General features: G+C 35.5%; 1 protein-coding gene across 3 annotated transcripts; it reads left to right on the top strand.

The window, feature by feature from the left end:
- The first annotated feature begins 627 nt into the window (after positions 1-627).
- Positions 628-22619, top strand: PPP1R42 (protein phosphatase 1 regulatory subunit 42). 3 transcript variants are annotated; one of them, XM_071420477.1, is made up of 9 exons: positions 628-854; positions 2659-2869; positions 4104-4270; positions 4707-4845; positions 7489-7605; positions 12646-12763; positions 14056-14184; positions 15363-15523; positions 22373-22619. In XM_071420477.1, exons 2-9 carry the CDS (start codon positions 2741-2743, stop codon positions 22403-22405), a joined length of 993 nt encoding a protein of 330 aa, XP_071276578.1. In that variant the 5' UTR covers positions 628-854; positions 2659-2740; the 3' UTR covers positions 22406-22619. The 3 variants fall into 3 exon arrangements, 2 of the variants coding, with proteins under 2 accessions (XP_071276578.1, XP_071276586.1); XM_071420485.1 differs by lacking the exon at positions 4104-4270 and having other exon boundaries at positions 2659-2814; XR_011678031.1 differs by lacking the exons at positions 12646-12763; positions 22373-22619 and having other exon boundaries at positions 15363-15500.
- The last annotated feature ends 57 nt before the right edge of the window (positions 22620-22676 follow it).

The raw sequence follows: 22676 nt of genomic DNA, 5'->3' as shown, positions 1-22676 counted from the left end.
CGACTCCTCGTGATGATTGCTCGATTTCCGATGACTCGATGACTCGAGATACCGGTGATCATTGTGTTGGGTGCTGTCTATTCTTGGGCTAAAATGCCGATCGTTATCCAGCCGACTCCAGGAATTTCGGAGTTTGAAGAGACATCCGTCCCTCAGGCTGCTTGTGGTCAGAGACTCGTTTGGATTTCACGATCTTTATAAAATACTTTCTTTTATAGCATGAATTATTTCTAGCATATATTACAACATTTTGTTATAACCTAAAGCTATATTTAACACACTACTCAAGAGAAATAATACAGCATAACTTCCTAACACAAAACATATAATATTCATTTTAATATTTGCGAAGAGCCAATCATAAAATACGCGTTTTTCCCAGGCACAAGGTGTAACTTTTGAGGTGCCCCGTGCAGGGGGGGGAACCGATGACCCTTGCTGGAACATTCCCCACCTCCCCCAACATGGCCGCCAGCGCAGCCGGCCCGCGACAAGCCGGGTGTGCAGAAAGGCCCCGCCCCTTCTTTCTCGTTCCTCGGCGCTGATTGGTTCGCGGGGCGCGCGCCGCAGCCGGTAGAGGAGCGCCCCGCCCCTCGGCCGCTGGCGTGCGGTTGCCGCGGCAACCAGGGGCGGGTGGCGCGCGCGGGCCGGGAGCTGAGGGGAGAGCGGAGCCGGAGCCGGAGCCGGAGCCGGAGCCGGAGCCGGAGCCGGAGGCGCTTCCTACCGGGAAGGAGCCTGGAGCGGGTCTCGGCCCGATTCCGCCATCAGAGCCGCCTTCCCACCCGCCGTGCTGGGAGGCGCTGGGTGGCGGGGCCGCGGGACGGGGAGGGCGGTGTGAAATCGTGCGGCTGTAGGTAGGAAGGAGCTGGGGAACCGAGGGAGGGGAGACCTGCCCGGCTGCCCCTCGCTTATTCTGCTGGGTTTGGAAAAAGGTCTGAGAAGGGGCTCTGAAAGGTGTTTTTTAAATAAAAAGCAAGAAACTCACAGTAGAAAAACAGGCAACCCACAATGTCCTTTCAGCTCTTCTTCATCCCCACTTTTAAAAATAAAAGTAAAAAGCAAATCCCGTATGGCTAAAGGAAAGCTACTGAGCTTCAGATTTGTTTACTGAGAAAGGAAGTTTCTTCTGCCTTCATAGCCTCGATCTTGGCTTTTCTTCAGTTTCTCCTAATTGTAATGCTGGCAGAGAGGATTCTCTATGCGAGGTTTAGCACTGGGATCCTTTTTGCTGTCTCCTCAGTTGTTCTGATACACTAATGTAGGGCTTTTGTGTATAAGCTATAATGTAGGGCTTTTGTGTATAAGCTATAATACATAATATACAAAGGTATATTTACTGGCTGTGAAAAATGCATATTTATGACTGGCTTTTCGCAAATATTAAAATTAATATTATATGTGTTGTGTTAGAAAGTTATGCTGTATTAATTCTCTTAAGTAGTGTGTTAAATATAGTTCTGGGGTATAAAAAAAAAGTTAAAATAGAAACTATGCTATGTAGGATACTCTTTTTTAAAAGAGAGGTCTTGCAGTGAAATAACAGCCACAGGACACCTAAATCTTTCAGAGAAAAAGAATTTATTGACCTCTTATCAGAAGAAATGAACTTCTTCCCGCCTCGAAGGTGCTGTTACGATTCAGAGGAAGAAGCTGACGATGACCAGACAGAATCCTGTCTTTGAATGGAATTTATGCATCATGTATGAGATGTATGAATATGCAACAGGCTATTGCTTTTAAGGGTTAATCCTTTGTTAACGGGGGTCCTTTTTCGGGCTTATGCTGCCCAGAAAAAGGTACCCGGATGTCCATAACTCTTTGTCTCTATTGTCTCATATTGTCCTAATTCAATTTGTCCAAATTATTATTACTCTAATTGTATTACTACTTTTATAACTATTTTCTTACTATCAAACTTTTAAAATTTTAAAAACAATTGATTGGTGGTTTTCACACTGGCTAAACAGGTGGCCTTTCTATTCTGAGTCATTAAGTTATATCCATTAGGGTATCTTTATCCCCAGATTGTTTATGCCTCCCGTTCAATATTAGCCACTTGCCTTCTTCCCTCTCCCCCATTCTGTCATTTATAAGCTCACTTATATGTGCCGGAGTTTGGAAAAAAAAATTGGTATTGTGAGAGCCTCTATAATATGCCTTAGTGGGAAAAACTCACAGTTTTTGACTGTGCAGAACATGCAGTTGTGTGCATGACAAAAATGCTGTGCAGATATATAAAGAGTTCTCTAGCTTAATACCACCTCTCACAACCTGTAAAACCTGTAACAGAGTCTCCTCTATTTTCTAATTTATAATCAGATTATGAGCTTCCATTAACTGGCTTCTATGTGTGAGAATTATGCCTGCTGTGGAGCATTGTGCTCATATTTCTATGTGAAAAAGACAAAAAACTAGGATATAATATTCTTAAGCGAACTGAATCAACAAATCAAATAGAAAAATTGTTTTAAATATTTATTAATACACCAAAAACTTGATAAAATATCAGCAATAAAGGGGTAGGATTTTATAAGCAACGTAGTATCACTGTAAATGAAAAGAGTGTTGGTGAGGTTATGTCAGATTTGAAGTACACATGAAAGCTTTGTTGAAGATCTGGGATACAAGTAACACAACATTTTCCTTTTTGTTTTTAAGGCATTCTTTAATACTACTTAGAAGAGCACGTGGAATACAGTATTAAAAGAAGCAGTGGAGAAGCTTGACCTATTACAGAACTATGGTTCGACTAACAATGGACCTAATTGCTAAAAATGCTGGTCACAAGAACCGTAGTGAAGAGGATTTTGGACAGTATGTGCAAAAATTAACTCATCTGAATTTATCAGATAAAAATATAGATTCAATTGTAAGATTTATTTTTTATTATTCTTTTTAAACTGGCTACTCTAATGTTTTGTAGTTACTGTTAAGATGAGGTGTTCATTGTTGGAGAGATAAACATGGAAAGCCAAGTTTTACAAATTTGTTAACTCACAGCATAATCTTTTCAATCTATCTGTGATTTATTCCTTAAATTTCAGAGGAAGTCTGAGAAAGGAAAGGAGAGTTCAGGAACAGGAAATAACCTAAGTGAGGTTAACAAATTAGGACTGGTGTAGTGGCTTTTTCAAATTAGCCAGGTTAAAAATATAGTTTTTTTTTTTTTAATTGCTCCCTGGGGCTTACTCATTTAAAAAATAATCCATGAGCTTTTCGTTTTCAAAGACTAAACCTGCAAACCTAGCCCAGTCCTCCTTCCTCTGAGTTTAATAATAGGAAATGTATACAGGTTTCAATAAGTTCTGAGTTAATTCAGATCCCCTCAAGATACTGAGTAAGTTTTGAAACTGCTGAGCCCTGAACAACTGCATTGTTGAATGTGGTGAATTTCAATTTCTGCTCTAAAAGTGTGATTTCAGTCAAGAAACTGTTTGTTCTGTGTGAACAGATGCTGCAAACAAACAGGTTTATTCAGCCCACTCCTATGCACAGCCATAGCAAGTTAATAATTGGATCAGTCCATTTGATGGGGTCTGCTTCATCAGCTGCCACAGCAAAGTTTTACAGAAACCTTCATGGAGAGTGGTCTTTTAGTTGTTTCATAGGAAAATGTTCAAAGAAACTCAACATTTGAGTGTAAACTTGAGTTCAGAAACATATTAAAACAGATTGAAGTGCAAGGTTTTGTAAAAACCAATAATTCTTTGCCAAGAACTGGTTTCCAGTTACATCAGTGCAGTTTAATGGAGACAACTACACAAAGAATTGTGCTTTTCTGAAATCCATCTGATGAAGACAGGGAAGGGAATGAAGTCACACTGGATGGTGGTGTATTTGCTGGTGATGTCTGTAGTCCTCTGTAGGTTCTGTAGGGCAAAATGGTAATGACAGATTTCAGCCTTTAGATAACTGACTTTCAATCTGTAGACACCTGATAATATATAATAACTCTGGTTTTCTAGGAAAAATAGTTTTATGAAATGTTTACTAAACGTGAAAATTTATAAATCATGCATCAGAATTTAAATATAAGAACAATCAATAGCTTCCAGAAGCAGGCAGTGACTGAATGTTAAGTAGCATTTTATTGTTTATTTTAGGGTGACCTCTCTTTTTGTAAAAATCTGAGAGTTCTGTATTTATATGATAACCAAATCAACCAAATCCAGAACTTGGACTTTGCTTCAAACATAACTCACCTTTACCTTCAGAACAATCGTATTTCAAGTATAGAAAATCTCTCACCACTGAAAAAACTTGAAAAACTGTAAGTTGAAAATAATGTATTTACTTCACTAGTAAAAAGAATAGTTATGACACTTAAGAAATTTTTAAAATTATGCATCATTAAAGTCCTTTCAGCTCTTAAAATTTGCTTTTCCAATAGAAGTAATTGCTTACTGTTTTTTTATGAGATGTTCTGTGATAAAAGTAATATCATCTTGACATATATTTACATTTAAATGATTTTATTTTTTCAGTCTAGTAATACTAATAAAAATAGCAGTAGATAAAACTGCAAAAAACTGCTTGAATCAGTTAAGTGTATATTCTACTTGTGTGCTAGGTTATTTACCTTAGCTATCATAATTTCCAAGTATTATTCAATAATGCTTGGAAAATATTTTTCTCTATATATTGAAGCCTTGTGTTTGCTCTTACTTTCAAAGGATATTAAATCTATTTTGTGTTCTGTTCTGTAGGTATTTAGGAGGCAACTATATCACTGTAGTAGAGGGTTTGGATAAAGTAGGAGAACTGCGGGAGCTACATATTGAAAGTCAACATCTCCCTCCTGGTGAAAAGCTTCTGTTTGATCCAGTATCTCTTAACTCCCTGGCAGTAAGTATATCTTGAGAATTGCAATGAGCCAATTATCAGGAGATCAGTATTTTTAGGAGAAATTATTATGAGTTGATCATTCTGTGTTTTCCTCCTTTGCCAACTGGTGGCATTATTTGAAATTCTACCAAGAGACTCCCACCCTAATTCTCTTATAAGGTGTCCCTGAAAGTCTACTTCATCTTTTTTCCTTTATGAAGAATGAAAATGAGAATCAAGAGAGAGAGGAAATAAGGAAGTATGTGGATGCCCTATACCAACAGAATGTGAATTAACTAAAAAAGGGGTTGGAATTCATCACTTAGTTTTCTTAGTCTGTTTCATTTGTAGTGAATTAGTTTGTTGATATTTCAGTGATTTCATTGGTATAGTTGTTTATTTATTGCCTTTTGTATTTCTGTAGAAAAATGGAATGGAAAAAAAAGGCACAAACAGATTTTTCTTCCTGGGTATTAAGAACAACACAATCAAAAGCATTCAGTTTTAGTTCTGCAGTTCTTCTATGTTGTGTTATGTCAAGAGTTCAGGAAATCTCTTTGAAGTTGTCTTTCAACATGTTAATTGCTCATAAAACATATAGTTGAAAAGGTTAAAAAGTAGGATTTATTTGCTAATGGATGTAGTTCTGTACTATAAAAATTCCTCTTGCTGTATCTCCCATAGTGTAGTCAGGGCTTGATAAGCCTTTTTTTGTGAAGATGAAAAACTCACTAAAAAGTGAGTTCTTTTGTTCACATGTATATCATAAATATTTGACCTAGCTCTATTTTTTTCCTGTTTTGAGATTATGTAATCCAAGACATGCATTGCTGTTTTTCTTTAATAGAGATGAGTCATTTCTGTGAGAGCATTTGTACTTTGTTCCTTCTATATTGGAGAAATTATCAAAGTAAAGGGAAGTTTTACAGCTGTAATCTTCCCAGGATAATAATGTATAATAAATTCTTCCATCTTTTTCAGCAGCCTGGTCTAGATTTTGTTCTTTGTGGCTTTTAAGGCCTTTTGATGTCTTGGTTTGGGTTTGGGTTTGGGTTTTTTTGTTTTCTATGAAACAACTTTGCATTCTTGATGATGCAACATCTTTTGTGGAGGCTAAATGTAAAAATATTCTCTTTTATCCTTTAAGTGCTAAGTGCTTGGAGCCTTTTTAAGGCATTGCTTTTTACTTCTTAATCTGTTTCTGGCTCTTTTAATGGTGTCAGAGATAAAAGAGATAAAATCATGAGGCTGTATAGCTCTGTGTGTACCACAGGCAAATGTTTGGATGATGACAATGTCATGAATCTGACTGAGAAGATTAAATTTATGAACTGTGTTTATCAGGATGATACTGGTAATTTCCATCTGCAATGTAGGTTTTGGTCAAATTTTTGAAGTATAAACTGTATAAACTGCTGAAATAGAGATTTTTCCAAATCATGGTAAATCTTATTTCTTGTATAATTCTAAACTCATTGGATTAGGAGTCCCTTGTCATTTTCTAGACATATAAACTTTTTCCTTTTATGTGAAACTACATTAGTATTTCCCAGGATAAACAACTAAAACACATTTAGATTTTTATCTAAAATGTAAAGATCTCTGTAACTACTGTCTGTTACAAATGGCAAAGTGCAATATGTGGCTCAGTAGTGTTCCAGAGAAGGGGTAAGGATCAGAGGTATGGATACCAAGAGGTTTGTAGGATCAAGCCTGAGAGAAAAGCAGTGTAGTCCAGCTGTTAAATGAGACTATGTGGATAGCACATATGGGCTTCAGCTCTGCAGTTCAGATGCAGTCTTGGGGCCCACAGTATAAGAAGAACATGGACGTGCTGCAGCAAGTCCAGAGAGGGCTCAGAGAGGATCAGAGGGCTGGAGCATCTCTCTTATAAAGACAGGCTGAGGGAGTTGGGGTTGTTCAGCCCAGAGAAGAGAAGGTTCCAAGGACACCTTATATCAGCATTCCAGTACCTAAAGGGGGCTTATAGGAAAGCTGGAGAGGCACTTTTTACAAGGGTGTGTTGTGAGAGGACACAGGATAATGGCCTGAAGCTGATCAAGGGCAGGTTTAGATTAGGCAGCTATTAGGAAGAAATTCTCTGCTTGTGACTGTGGTGAGGCACTGGAACAGATTGCACAGAGAAGTTGTGGATGCCCCATCCCTGGAAGTGTTCAAGGCCAGGTTGGGTGGAGCTCTGAACAACTTGGTCCAGGGGAAGGTGTCCCTGCTCATGGCAGGGGGTTGGAACTAAATGATCTTTAAGGTCCCTTCCAACCCAAACCATTCCATGATTCTATAAAAATGCAGTCAGTTTCAATGTATGTTTCATACTTCAAAAGTTGAGTTTGTAGCACTTGCAGAACTCTGTAAAGAATTTGAGCGTGTTTTAAAAAACTCAAAAATTCTGGATTTACTAAGAATTTCTGAAATAATTGAGAAACAATCTTACTTTGGTTTTACTTCAAAACCAAAATAAATTACATTTTAGGACAAGGTGGGACACCACCATAAAACAAACTGTATGGTGTGTGGAGGTGGTGTTTGCATGTTTCTTCTTCATATGTTTGTTCATATTTTAAGATAATTTTCTGTAATAATTTACAACTTAACCCACACATGGCATAGAAAAAAATGATTATTTTTCTGCTTTTCTTCCTTCAGAAATCTTTGTCTGTACTGAATATCAGCAATAACAACATTGATGAATTAGAAGAACTGGCAGTTTTGGAAAATCTCTCTTATCTTAAAGCAGTCGACAATCGACTTAAACATATGGAGGTATTAAAGTAAATATTTGTTATTTTAAGTATGGGTGTTCAGGAATTAGCCACATTCATCCTTATCACTAAATATATAAGTAAAAAGGAATTTTACTTCTGCAGTTACTAAATCTGGCTTGTCAAGCATGCTCTCTTTTCTCATATAAAAATCTTACAGAGAGTAAAAATGGAGAAACATTTACCTAGGGTGTAAAAATTTATAATTTTATTAATTAATACTGAAATTAATTGGCTTAAATAATAACCGAAATCACCAAGACAAAGTCTTGATTGAAATAAACTCTTTATTTTCTGGTTTGTGTAATAATTTTATTTCCTTAGTAAACTTTACTTTCATTGGTTAGTAATTATTAAAATAACTATTCTTATTACATTTGAGAACACAACATATTTTTAACAGATTATTGAGAGAATTTGGCAATTCTCTTTACTAATGAGGAGATTGCAGTGTTTTGTATGCATAACCTATCAGTTACCTAGATGAATTTACTCTATTTGGACTCTTCATTTTTTTACACTATAATATTAAAAAATGTTGAATTATGCCCTTCTTTTTTACTACAGAACTAATAATGCTTTGTATTTCAAGTCCTGGCTGGCAGTTGTGATTGAATTTACATCAAAATATAATTCATGTAGGTTTTTCCTGAGTAATTAAATTCACATTGAATATGTTGGTTACATCAAAATAGCAAAAAGCTTTTTTTAAATAGGCAATCTCCACAAATCTTCCCTTTTTTAAAGGAATCAATTTCTGAATAAAACATACTACAAAAAAATTTCTATTGGTTCTTTCTTTCTTATAAATAAAATATTCTTCTGTTGTGACGATCTTAAAAGAAAATTGTCATAGCCAAAGAACCAATTAATTTTAAGAATGAGGATGCCAGTTTGGAGACAGCATTTTCAGTATCTTAGAGGAAAAACCACTATCCTCTGAAACAGAATAGGGAGAGGACAAAATGACTGCATTATCCAGTAACTGTGTATATGTTATTTATTCTTTATTAAATTTCATTATTTAATCATCAGGAAAACCAGAATTACATTTACCCAAACCAGTTAGACCTGAAGATTTCTATATAGTTAAACTGTTGAAAAATTTTCCTATTAGCATTTGAGTTTGCTATCCCTTACACTTGTACTAAGCTCCAGTATATTTTGACAGTGACTGTTCTGTGCGTTTTCTAAACAATCTCCAAGTTTTGAAATATATGGAACAGGGAAAGTGTTTCTATTCATATCTTTGCAGATATGTCCATATAAAATTAATGAACATATCAAATGTGTTTAATATACATTGTAATGCAGGTGGATATTCAACTTTCCAGCTACAATTACTGAGTTTTAAGGGATTGCATTTTGGTAGTCTCTACTTATCACTAAATATAAATTCTTAAATAAATAAAAACCAAACTGTTCAAAAAAGCAGTAAGCCATGAAAAGTATTTTTTAAAAAGTCAGTTTTAACTCTGTGTAAGGCTTTAGCTCACAGTGGACATCTAGCAGGAGAACAATCTTACACAGCCACTGACTGTTCAAAGAAATAGCTGAGGGAAGTTTTGAGTATATTTCAATATTTTTTGCATCCCCGAATTTCATGATTTCACAGCATACATTATTCTACAGCTGTGAAAGCTGCAAGGACTTTAGGGGTATACAGTTTTATACACTTAATTGGTTCTGCTGGCTGAACTTGTTACATGCAGCAAAGGCTCTTTCATTCCCACACAAGCTGCCTCCCTTCTCCTCCCTCTTGCCCTTCTGTTATCAAAACTCTGATGTATACCTCTTTTTCATGCCAAAAGCACTATATCCTCTGCTTTCCCTTTCTTGCTTTGCCATCAAGAACTTCCCCAGGAAAGTCTGGCATTGATCAGAGATTGTGGCAGTGCCACATGACAGGGAAGTGTCAGAGAGCTCTGTACCCAGCTGTGCTTCACCTGGTGGGAAGAGAAGCTGTAGGGGAGCTACCTGTGTCTGAGCAGGTCTGGTGAACTGCAGGAATAACACGGAATCTTTGAGAAAGAGGAAGATAGGAAGGGCATAAGAAATCATGAAATACAATCTTATGTAGACTTTTCTCACTTTTGTGTACTTAGTAGAATTATTTTATATTTTAAAATTTCAGTTTTTTCACTTTTATTATGAAAACCCATATTCCTTTGATTTCTTACCTATGCCACTTTGATTTCAGCATAGTTAAAAATTAGGACTAATTAATTCAATAAATTCAAGCATTTAAGTTCGTGGCTAATACAGGGCTTTGTTAGCATAATTAACAGACATCAAGGCATATGACCTTGTTTCACTTGACTGAAGTTTATATAATTCAGTCTGAACAGTAGACAGATGAAAATCAAGTAATTTTTCTGAATTCATGCAAAACAACTATGACTAGCTACCACATGCAAAAAGTCTCAGGTCAGTTATCAAAAATATAATTGATTTTAATAGAAGTGGCTTTTATTTGTTTTCTATTGCTCGCTACTTCATTTATTTATCGTATTGAGGTTCTGGTTTGCTTTAGTCAGGGTCACAAGGTCTTCTAAACTGCAGTGTACTTGGGTTAGAATTAAGGAAATTTTTTAAAACACTATGTATATTAAAAAAAACCCCACAACTATTCCTTTTTACAGAAAGCCAGAATATAATTTATTTCTTAAGTTCATTAGTTTTGGAAATATTATGAGTTGTGTGAGTCTTTTGATAGATAGAGAAAAATATAGCTAGAAATTCCTGGAAAAAATCTGTATTTCCCAACTCTTTAATTTATTCAACCTCTGCCCAGTATTGATTATGACAAGAGATATCACAAAAGATGAATTCATTCACTTTAGAATTGAGTCAGGAACAAGAGAAAAATTATAGATTTTCTCAAATAGATTATGACAGGTAATCAAACTGGTGACAAATGGCTGTCTGTAGATGTGGCTGGGGCAGTTGGATTAGACGTTTCCAATAAAAACTGGAGCATACTGGTCAAATACCAATTCTTAAATGGCCACTGTTAATTGGGAAGAAAGTTATTGCCAGCACTACAGCTGCCTACTCAGGCACTTGCCCTTCCCCCTCCCACCCTCCCCAATGGAATATAATTTGCTCGTCAGTATTTTGCAGCAGACCTCAAAGTGATAGCATGACATGATCATTTATCAAACGGAGCCTGCCCACAAGAGTGTCTGGTCCCTTTAGTACAGCTTATTGAAAGGCTGGGAAGTGAAAGCACTTTATTAGAGACAGGAAGGCAATGAACAACTAGAGCGTATCGAAAGGGTAATCATATTTCAGCACAGGATTAGTGTGCTCTTAGATAAACATACACTGGAGTAAGCATGTTCAGGGTCATTTATCAAGTAAGTAACAGCTAACAAAAATCTACAGGACTCTGTATACATTCATCAAAGTTAAACTGTATACATTTTGTTTCAGTCATAGCCAACTTCGTGTTGCAAAACTATTACTTGGGAAAATTCTTTCTAATGAAATCTAGAACACCTTATAGACTTCAATGATAGTATCTGAATGCTTAGGTAAGGATAAATAAATATACTTGCTAAATGATTTTTTTTTTTTTTTAGTAAGTCTAGCCTAAAATATTTTGCCCCTAAATTATGTTTGTGATTAAGTGTTAGCACCTAAACTGTGGGGGTTATCATGTTGCTATCCTGATACATACTGATTAAGCTTTGTTGAATAACATTACAAGAATTATTAACATTTCTTCATGTGGACCAGTCCTCAGAGTTTCTTGCATTGTTTTATCAGTCTTGATCCTCACAGAACCAGACTTTTGCTCTCTAGTTTTATAAAAATACATTTGTATCACTGAATAACAATAGATGATATCACCATCATCATAGATAGACCAAAAATTATATGGTTTGGAGGTATGAGGCTGTGCTGCCACTTTGTCTTCCACATGATTTTTCTAAACATGTATTATATAACTGAAAGAATATTTCCAAGAGGATTTTCTACTATGGGAGATGAGCCAGCAAAAGCAGAATTCTCCCTGCTTGTGCTACCCAAGCAAATTTCTAGATTTGAAGGAGCTAAGAGAAATCTACATTGCTAGAGACTTCTTTGTTGGCAGCAAGCTACAAAGTTTTACACCCTCTGTGGTTTAGAATCCATCACAGCATGATCAGTAGAATTTTCCAAATTATTACAACATTAGAACATAAATCCTCTCTCCTATTTATACCTATTGTCTTGGATCCCTCCTGCAGCTTTTCAAACATACAAGGAAAACCTGTCAAGAGTGAAAGTTAAATGAAATTTTGGAAAGAAAGTATTTCAGAAAGTAAGGTGTCTAGTAGAAAGGAGCAATCTGATAAAGTTTGCATGTTTTCAACTTGGATTTATTGTATTTGAAAGACAGAGTAGTTTCATCTAGGTCACACTGCCCCTGGGTAAGCAGACAGAAACAGAGATGGAGAAAGGTATATTTCACTAATTTCACTCTGTAGGCCAATACTGTAACTGACCACCCACAGTTAGGTAGGGGGGGATTACTGTTTCTCCTGTAAAATACAGTTCTACATATATAAAAAGAGAGAGGCAGTCCACTGTGAATTGCATGATTTTTAGCTTTTTTTTTAGTCTGTACTTTATCTGTATAAGGTATTTATTCTTCCACACAATGATACTCTTAAGGGCTCTGTAAGACCTTGGGGATGCACCAACAGACATTGTGTATAATACAAATTTTTTCATTGCTAGTTCCTAGGCCTTGGGTGCTTATCAGTGGGATTGAAGTGGTAATTTTCCATAGCTGGCATTACTGTATCCCTAAAAATTCAGCATCTTCCAACATCACTGTTTCTTCTGTGCAATTTTGATATATTCAGGGGATGCTGTGAACCACTCTGTTTGAAAATGCACATTCTTAATGTGCATAATACATGTGAATAGTCTCATTGAAGTTATTTCTGTGTGCAGGATTTGGGCCTGGCTGAACAAATCACATTACTGTTGAATTTTACTCTGGAGGGGGAAACATAATCACAATGTTCTGTTGTTGTTCCAATTGCAGGATTTGGAGGGTGTATTAAAAAAATGGACAAAGCTACGCAGAATAGATCTTACAGGAAACCCCATCTGCCAAAAACCGAAGTACAAGGATAGGATTATAGTACAGTCTCTGACTTTAGGTAAAAAATTCAATCAATAGCCCACCCATAACCCCCAATCTTTTAGGAAACAACTGAAAAATTAATTGTTCTTGAGTAGCACTCTGCATGTAAACACAGTTACTGCTATAGATATTTATGTCAAATCATGAACTTTTAATTTATGTAGAAAGCTAAAATGGCTTATGTAATCAGCTTCACAAGCTATCTTGCTTAGCTTTTGGTATTAGTCATAGTAATAATTTGTTTTATAATAGATGATTGGTGAGATTGTTACAAGACAGTTTTTTGTGTTCATATTCCAGATGTGAAACTGATTTTCAAAGATCATTTTATGTATTCCCCTATCAATTTGTTGTAGTTGCTAAAGTGTTTTTGTTGTACAGTGCCAGTTGTGCAGATCCCACCTTACTGTGTTTGAATTTGTCATAACATTCATCCTTAAACTTATAAGTAGTTCACACTTATGTTGAGAGTGTATTTGTTAATCTTAACACTTATGGTGCAGTTTTTATTATTATTTTGCATAAAATTTTAGCAAGAAAGGAAGAAACTGATTCCTCTATATCTAAATATTTATACTGTAGAAATAAGTAAAAAAATCTGCTAATTTTTTCCTTTTTTTGGATAAATGTGGCAATTATTTTTAAAGTTATAATTACAGAACTTGGTTTTTCTCAGAGCACAAAATATTGGCCATTTAGAAAAAGAAAAAGCCTATCTGTACAATGAAAATAACAGTGCCTTAGGACAGTTCTAATGCAACCTAAATTTGTGGGCACATGAGATATTTCATTTGGGCTGACTCAAACATGCAGATGCAACAAATGAATCATAGACCATAAGGCTTATGGCACTTAAGTGAGTAAAGTTAACCTTAGAGAGGCAAATCTGTGTGACTGTGTCTCCATGATCAGTAGAATTCCTTAATTGCTGAGACATGCAGTTTCCCTCTCCACCTGGATTTCCGCTTCTATCTAAACCCTGTGTAAGAGCATAACTTTTCTGTTATTATTATAACATTATAGAACATTATAGAAAGTCTTGCATGTTAACCCAATGTGAAATATGTATATTTCCCTTGAAATTTATAAAAACAGTAGATTCTTTTTTTTTGTAATTAAGACATGTTAACTCTCTCTTGCAGCTTGAATATGGATATCAGTCTTTATTGCGTATTCTTTTCTTTACCAAAATACTAGAAAAAGGAAAAAAGATTTCAAGAGAATTAATATAGAGCCAATACACATTACCTACAACTTTGTATAGTCCTTTAATTCACTTTGTATCACAGAAAATGTTCTCTTTTGCAGAATCCCTGGATGGGAAAGAAATTCAAGAAATGGAAAGACGTTTCTTAATGAATTGGAAAGCCTCCAGAGCTGCCAGGAAAAAAAGCAATGAAAGAAAGACTGATGAACAGGCAGCCAATGTAGAATTTTGTAAGCAAACTAATCAATTACTTCATGCTTATTTAAAACTTACAGAAATCATAAAATTACAGCTAAAAATAAATATACTAAGAATTGTTTATAAGACACTTGTACCAGTGATGAGTCCAAAAGACTTGAGTAGAAATGGAGATTTTTAAATATAAAATTTAATTTTAGCACTAGTTCATATATAGTTTTTTTTCCCCTCACATCCCAATCACCCAGAATTATGGAAAGGGGTAGCTAGTGCATTTTGATTGTGTAAATATTCACATTTACATCCATATTTTAAAAATGTTGGGCATTCTAGAATAAATATGCATAAAATATATCAGACTTTTAAAATCTATTTGCTTATATTTATTTGATTTCTGTATATTGTCAGTCCTTTAAAGGCCTTTGCAAGATACATGTCTAGCAGAAGTCCAAGTTTTTAACTTGGAAAAAAAAAAGGCTGGGAGGTAAAATAGCCTTAAACCCTTTTTGAGGTTTAAAGGCAACCTGTTCTTCAAGTGGGAAAACAAATTAGTTTTGAAACTCAAGCAAAACCTGAAATAAACTTTGAGGTTTTCTAAAAATGGTGGGAAGGTGGTGGTTGTTACAGAGTTGGCTGCAGGTTAAAACATAAATGACTTAACAGCATGTCTTGCTGTCTTGCAGGACTTGGATACAGACATTTGACTTGAAATTATTCAATATGGTTTGAATTACCACATTTATAAAATAAAACTGGGGGCATTTACACTGTTGCTTTCAGAAAATCAATTAATATGTTATTTTTGAGACATGAAGGCTGATGCTCTGCATGCCAGCACCAGCTCTAAAATACTTGGAGTCTGCTCATTGTTTGGAAGCCATATGTAAAAGGCAATGATTCTGAAATGGTCTTCTGAATAACTGCTGATATAAGGAGGTGCTATGTAATTGAGTTTACTCCCTTCCAATTAACTCTACCTGAATGGGAATACCTGTTTTAATATTCACCTTCATCAGTGTTTTCAGCACCTTCTATAACTCCATTCAAAGTTTTCTGTTCTCAGTTTTCAAATTTGAGGTATTATACCTTAAGGTTCATTACATTGTTTTCTATAATGAGATATATTGGAACCTGTGATCAATTACACTGAATATATATGGTTTGACTTGGGATATTGAATTAATCCTTTTTTTTTGCTTGTTTTCTGCAGCTGACTTTGAAGCACCTAATTTCACAATTCCTCTTCACCCCAGTTGCTCTGTGAAAGAAAAAAAAGAAAAACCAGATTTTTTAGATTTGGCTCACAAGCAGAAAGGTGAAAGAAAACCTCTGCCAAGAATCCATGAAAGAAGAAGTCAGATGAAAACTCAGGTGTGTTTCTCAAACAAGTTCCTTTTAGTTATGTTGGTTATTGCTTGTCTAAAATAATTTTTTTAAACTATGTTATATTTATTGTCTTTATTTCTTTGAAAGACAGGATAATAGATCTCAGTTTCTGGTTACAAAGCAGTGGACTAGCTAATAGCAGTAACTTTAAGGTTACTAGTTTCTATCATATGCATTTAATTGTAATCATTTTCCACAAGGATAAAATAATGTTGAAGTTAATTCTCAGAAGTAAGTTGAGGTGTGAGGACCATTGGTGAAGGGTGATGCTGTGGATAGAATTATCTGGAGAAGGAGAAACAATCAGCTTTCATCATTACAGCTTACTTCTAACAGCCATGCTCCAGTTTCCCCTGTGTAGCTAGTTCACCTGAACTAGCCAACAAAAAACCACATCATTTATACAATGCTGTTGATAAAATAAATAAATGCATGCAACTGACATGGGCATTTTTTGTAATTAAATTAGTAAATATAGTATTCTATTTTGCATTCAAGTTAGAATTTATTAGTATGTCTGACAATTTAACTGAGCAACATATAATGCTACTTTATTTTTGACACCTTGCCACTTTCCATTCTAGAGTTTTGTTTATTCTGATTATTTGTTCTGATTAAAAATAGCTGCCTTTCTGTTGAGAAGAAGAATTGCAAATCACAAAGCTCCTCTCTTTCAAATAATAATTTTTGTTCATCACAGGCAATGGATATATTCCGGTCTAAAGGAGAAATTGAATTTGTCAAATATGTACCCGTTATTGAACTTTTTTTCTTTCTCAGAAAGCACAAACCAGTGGAGCAGTTAAAAACAAGAACTGCAGGAACAATGTACTCATTATTATAAAAAGTAATATTTTTAGTACTACTGTAGTTACACACTATTATTTTCCAGTGAATAGTACAGGCTTCTGAAATTTGGAGGGATACAGACTAATACTCATACCATATAAATGTTGGGATTTTTTAATTGTAAGATGGGTTTGTCTGCATGCTCAGTGTTCTGTCAGCTTGCATGTCATCTCTATTAGTATCCTGTCTTTTTGGCCAGGCTGAGCAAAACTGTGCTTTGCATTTACCATTCCCTTTAGTCCTAAAAAAGAATGGAACATGTGTGTACAATATCTTTTCTCCTGTAAGACCTTCTTCTATTCCCTTTGAGACAAAGCTTTCTGACTCTGCTTTACAATGGTAAAAAGCTGGCCAATTGTTGAGCTTCTTTGCTTAGCAAATATTTTCTCAGTATTCATACAATCACAGCTCTGTTGAAATCCCTTTTGACCCTGGAAAGGCAAAGAGAGCACCTTCCATACTTGATTGAAATAAAATGTCTATATTTTTATTAATTTATATTTGTAAATTAAACAATTTAAGTGATTTTTTTACTGGTAATCTAGAAGATTTTAGCCTGATTTCACAGAAAGGTTAGAAGAAACTGCAGTCAGATGACATGCATTCAGTATTTTCTAAAAACTTCAAAATGGGACTTTTATCTTAGATGCTGAAGGTTGTTGTACCTTACAATTTCACATGCAATCACTGATCCTGAGATGTATTCTAATCTTGTTAGTAGAGGAATTCCATAGAAACCAAAGTTTTAAGGTTTTGTCAATTCTTTAGAACATATATTGGGAAAAAAACCCCAAAACCTCAAAAAATAGAAATATTCATTCTCAGAGCTTATGCAGATACGAAAAAATGATAAATCATAGTAATCCCTTGCCATATCCACTAATTAGGGATATACAAGAATGTGCTCAAAAGTAAAGGAAGGAGTTTTTTTCAAACTGAACAAGTACCTGTATTGTTTAATTGAAATTCAGTATTGGACCAAAGAAATTACTGGGTTTTAATCCTAACCTCTGTGTTAGTCAAATAAATTATTCCAACAGATGTTTCCTCTTTTCCTATACATACTAGGTGATGTTTGACCTTGGCAACTGAAAAATAGGCATTAAATACCTTTCTAACATACATCTAAGATCCACTGAGGATTGCATGTAGCTTGAACAATGAAAAAAGCCACTTATTACTAGATTACTAAAATATGTCATTAATCTTTCCTTTTGGATGATATGAAAACAATAGCAATTTTATATTGAATTTTAAGTTAGTTTTGGACATTCAGAGAAAATTATGGATATTGGCAGGAAGTAATTAAAAGAAACCAAATCACTTAACCATTTTAAAGATACCTAATACCTTCCAATGGGATACACCATTATTAATGTTCCCTGAGTAGAGAAGTTGTTGAAATTTTGATGTTGTAAACTTAATCTGTAACCAGCAATTTCTGCCCACATTGCCTTAGTCATGGAATTAAATATTGTGGTAGGTATTTGCAGCAATTCAGAATGTGGTGGGAAAGTCACCTTTTGTCCCTCCATTGTATGTTATGGGATTAGCAATGTGGAAATATCTTTAAATTATACAGTCAGCATGTAATAAATATGCTGGATTGTGGTAACTAATCATAAACCACTCTGCTGCTACCATGCACATCATGTATATTTCAAGTTGTAGTCCAAAAGGAAGGAACTTGCAGTGAACAGTGTTAGTTCTCCCTCTTTTTAGATGCTTGTATGAACATTGTATTTAATTAATTAAATATTTATCAATGCTCTGAGTTGCAGTGATGTGTATGGTCTGAAATCTACACAGGATAATGTATATTTGATAACAGGTAGGAATGTGGATGTTCTGCATGTATACTGGGCTTTAGTTTATATGAATCTAACTAACATTATAATAAATAGAATTATTACAGCCTATTATATGACAGGTTTTTGGGGTGAAATGATACCAATACTATAATGATGCATACCCAAAACATAAGCTTTGCAATCATACACTTTGCATTACAGAATGGAGCTCTCTTATTTGAGAGGGAGGTGGGGAAATACGTTACCTCTGGATGACCTAATTCTTGTTTGCTTACTGAATATCAATTTCAGCAAACATCTGAAAATTCAAAAATAAAAAAAATATCCTCAGTCTTAGCTGCAGGAGAAAGAGAAATACAGAGTTAAGATATAAACTAGGGTAGTTTTATCTGTGCACCTTCGAGTTGGTTTTAGCAGCAAAGAGCTTACAAGCACTCCAAATGTATTCAGAATTAGGTGCATTAAGTACTTAGAGATACCAGCTGCAGCACTTGGCCAGCACTGAGAGCATCCTTGGAACAGACAGGGAGTGCCTTTTCCAGCAGCCCTCCCACTGCCCTTCCTTGGTGATGGTGTTGAAGGAAAAATGTAAACATCTTCTTAGTGAGGTCTACAAAGTACCAATCAGCATTTAGTGCTGAGGGCAGTGGAAGAGAAATGTAAGGAATTTACTTGCCGTTGAATTATTCAGCCATGACATAGGATGTGAAAGGAGTCACCACAATGCTAGATAAAGTGTAAGGATAAAGAGATTAAGTGAAGTTCTGAAATTAAATAGGATTGCTGAAGCAGAGCCGTTTGAATGAAGGTCAACTATTAGAAGTTTCTGGTTACTGTGGCCCATGTAAGGTCTCAGCAGGCAATTCAGCCAGTTTTAGTGGTTGGTTCCCTCTTTTTTTTCCTTTTTTTTTTTTTTTTTGTGGAGAATATGCACTACCTGTAAAAGTGAGTGTAAATACTTTTGTAGAGACATAATTAATATTATGGTAATCTGCAGCCTAGTGGTATTTTTGGTATCCATATTTACATCCTTGCTGAATATGGTGCTGGATGATTCTCCCCATGATCATTCATACTCTGTTTAGAAGCAAAAATATAACTGCCATCACAAACATACAAGACACAAACAATGGCATTGTCTTCTGTCTAAACTACTTCCAGTAGTGATAATTTAAAAAAAAAAAAACAAGAAAAAGTAGGTCTACTATATGCTAAAACTGTAGTACTTAGCACTGCCATGTCATCCAGTGTCCTAAAGGCAGTGATAAAAGGCATCCCTTTTTCCTGTGCCCCACTCCAGCTCTCTGTGCTGTGCCTGTGCCCAAAGCTAAGGAGGAGTAAGGATCTAAACTTTGCTGGCAGAACACGTGCACAGACCCCCCGTGCCCTTGAGAAGAGTACATTCTTTCAAAGCAGCCATTTGCTGGTGAGCAGATTGCCAGCTAGACTGTGCATACTCCTACACGTCTGGCTGACCAGATAGAGCATAGACACGATCTTGCAGGGCAATCTGGCAGCAGCACATTTGCTTGCAATAGTCTGCTCCCTCTGCCAGGAGATAGGGGCTGTTTCCTGGATGTTTAGAAGACCAAATGGCATATGTGACCTGTCAGCAACTTACCAGGGCACATCTGGGGCTGCAGGCTGTCAGAGGCTCTCAAGAACATTGAAACCCAGACTGTCTGAAGCCTTCTGCATAAAATACATGAATATTTAGAATGCTGTAGGTTGGAAGATCACTGAGTCCAACCATAAGTCAGTAACATTTTAAACAGAATGCAGAATGAGAGGGGACTACTTTGTGATGTTAGTGTGAGTTGTGTCTTGTAACTGGGTCCATCAAGACTGTATCAGGAATTAAATACTGTTTTAGGATGATAAACAAAAAGCAAACTCAGATCTTTGCCTATCTATTTTTCAGGTCTACATGCTCACCCTAATAGCTACTAGATAAATGAAACATTCAGTATGCAGTATTTAGTTTTTCCCCATCCTTAAATCTTTGTTGTCAGTACTGTTGAGATAAAACCTCAAAACTTCATAACATTTTTGGTCTGCTGCATTAGCATTGCACATTTTTTATTGTGCAACTGACAAAATTATAAATATCACTTTAATAACAAAAATATGAATCTAATTAGAAAATTGTTAAAGAAGTAATGCTGTGTTTTTAGGTTCTTAAAATACATAACTGCATGGGAGTTGGAAAAAGTAATTTGAGGTTTAAATTTGCTGCTTGAATAGGAATATATAAATAAATTCTGTCATTTCAGTATAATTCTGTTGAAGTCAGTTCCAATAATCTAATTTAGTGCAATAATAGAAACACTCTTTCAATATTTGCCTTCCTGTACCCTGTCACACATTATGTAGGCACACTCCCCTCTCTGAAAAGTTGAAAGCAGCTGCTTTAACAAAGCTGAGGTGAAAACACAGTCACTGTGCCCTCATCTAGCAAGATGAGCTGCTACATTTTGGAGGACAGCACTGCAACCACTAATTCCTTCATAGCAGCCATACCTCCTCAAACTCACTTCCAACACCTTGGGATGCATCCCATCTGATTGCAAAGACTTGGATATGTCAGATTTACCTTAGTGGTTCCTAAATCAGTCATCATCTAGTGTTGGTAGAATTTCCCCCCACCAGAAACTAGGACCTAAGGGGTGTGAGACCAGGCCTTACCAGTAAAGATTCCGATGCTTTTAGAGCTTCCACAGTACTGTTAGTGTGTCACTGTGTTAGAAGTACCAAAAGAAAAAAATATAGACATCACTGCCCAAATACCTTCCCTTGATAATGCTATTACCATAATCAGAATGTATGTAAACACACAGTGTTTGAGTTACTGATCTAAAGCTCATATTTGAACTTTCACCCCATAGCCAATGAAAAAAATCCTATTTTTTTCTAATGCTGTATTATTTGTTTCTATATGCAGGTATAAAGCAGTACACAGCACTGCCTGTGATACAGCTTTAAAACCATACAGTTCAAAGGTCCTCAGATAGACAGGGGAAAAAATAGCCAGAAAGCTGTCAGTGTTCAAGATGTGCCCATTGATTTTTCAGGATGAGGATTCAGACATGATCTATTAATATGGGATAGTTATGTGATTGTATTCAGAGTGTAACTGGTAAAAGTTAAGTGCAACTGAAAGGCTCTCTTCCCTGTTTTTATTATTTTTATCTCAGTGTGGTGTGCAAAGTAGCTATCGTGACTAACAGAGCTCTGAGGCAAAATTATTAATTATGTGAACCTGATTATTTACAGTCACAAAATTATAAATGCTATATATTGTAACTGGAAACAATACTTTTTACTTTGCTAGGAAAAAAAACCCAGTGAATTTTTTTGTTATTTTAAGTCACTTGGCCTTGAAGAATTCCAGGAATTCACTGCTAAAAGAGTTGTATTTAAGCCTTACCTCTTCAATCAAACTACACTGTAACCAGACACTACAGAAATGACTGACTACATCTTTCTGTTCTCTTAATTCTGAGCAGAATTAATTGCTGCATCAAAACCAAGATAAATTCAAGCCAGCTGTGAAATGATCCATGTAATAGACTAATACTTTAAATCAAAAAGAGTTTTTAATCAATAAGCTCTTCCTTTCTTGGAGAGTTAATATGTTAGACTGCCATAGTAACCACTGATTACATGTCCAGTAAAGTTGGGTATAATCAGTTACACTTAGTTTGTAGGAAAATATTTGGGAATAAAAGACTGACTCTTATCTGATTTCACTTATATGAGAAATTGCTTTGATTATTAATAAGTTTTTTTTCTTATAGGACTTGAAAATTAAAGTATTTGATACACATTTATGTAGGAAAAAACGTTAATACCATCTCTGTCTATGGAAAAAGTCATTTTTGTAATAAAGGGATGTACAATACCCCAAATAGACAGATTCTGTCAATTCAGAATATTCTGGTTTCAGGTTTGGCATTGGAAAGAAAAACAAAAGGGCTTTCACTGCAGCAGCCAATAATCTTACAACAGTTAAAGATCTTTTTTTCGAATCAGCAGCATTTGATAACATTGCTTATCATTTTTATAGAAATGTCGAGTGCTCCCAGGAAGTGTTAATGACAACAGGAGCAATAGGTGCTTTCGTGGGGCTGTGACATGAAGATCTCACCTGTCTCCTCTGATCTCTCTGATGTAGGTTGAGGAGGAATCTGAAGCAACAACAACATAATTGTTTGAATTTTAAAAGCCAGAAGTTACAGGATGTGAAGATTTGGCCATTATTGATTTTCTTTTTCCTTTTTCTCCCTCAAAGCTTACAAAGAAAGGTACTGGTGTCCCTTTGGATATGTTGCCTGTGTCTTTTTAATCTCAAAACCAGACAAAATGAAGTATTCTTATGCTTTCTAAGAACATTGGGAAAAATAATAAAAATTTAGAAGCAACGCTTTGTCTCAAAAGCATGTAAAAACATCAGCACATGCTAGGTTAAACTGGTTGCC

Source organism: Agelaius tricolor, unplaced genomic scaffold (assembly GCF_023055355.1).
Source record: "Agelaius tricolor isolate 1412-34295 unplaced genomic scaffold, bAgeTri1.0.p SCAF_2, whole genome shotgun sequence".
NCBI lineage: Eukaryota > Metazoa > Chordata > Aves > Passeriformes > Icteridae > Agelaius > Agelaius tricolor.
Note: the sequence above shows the minus strand (reverse complement) of the source record. Positions and strands in the feature narration are given on the sequence as shown.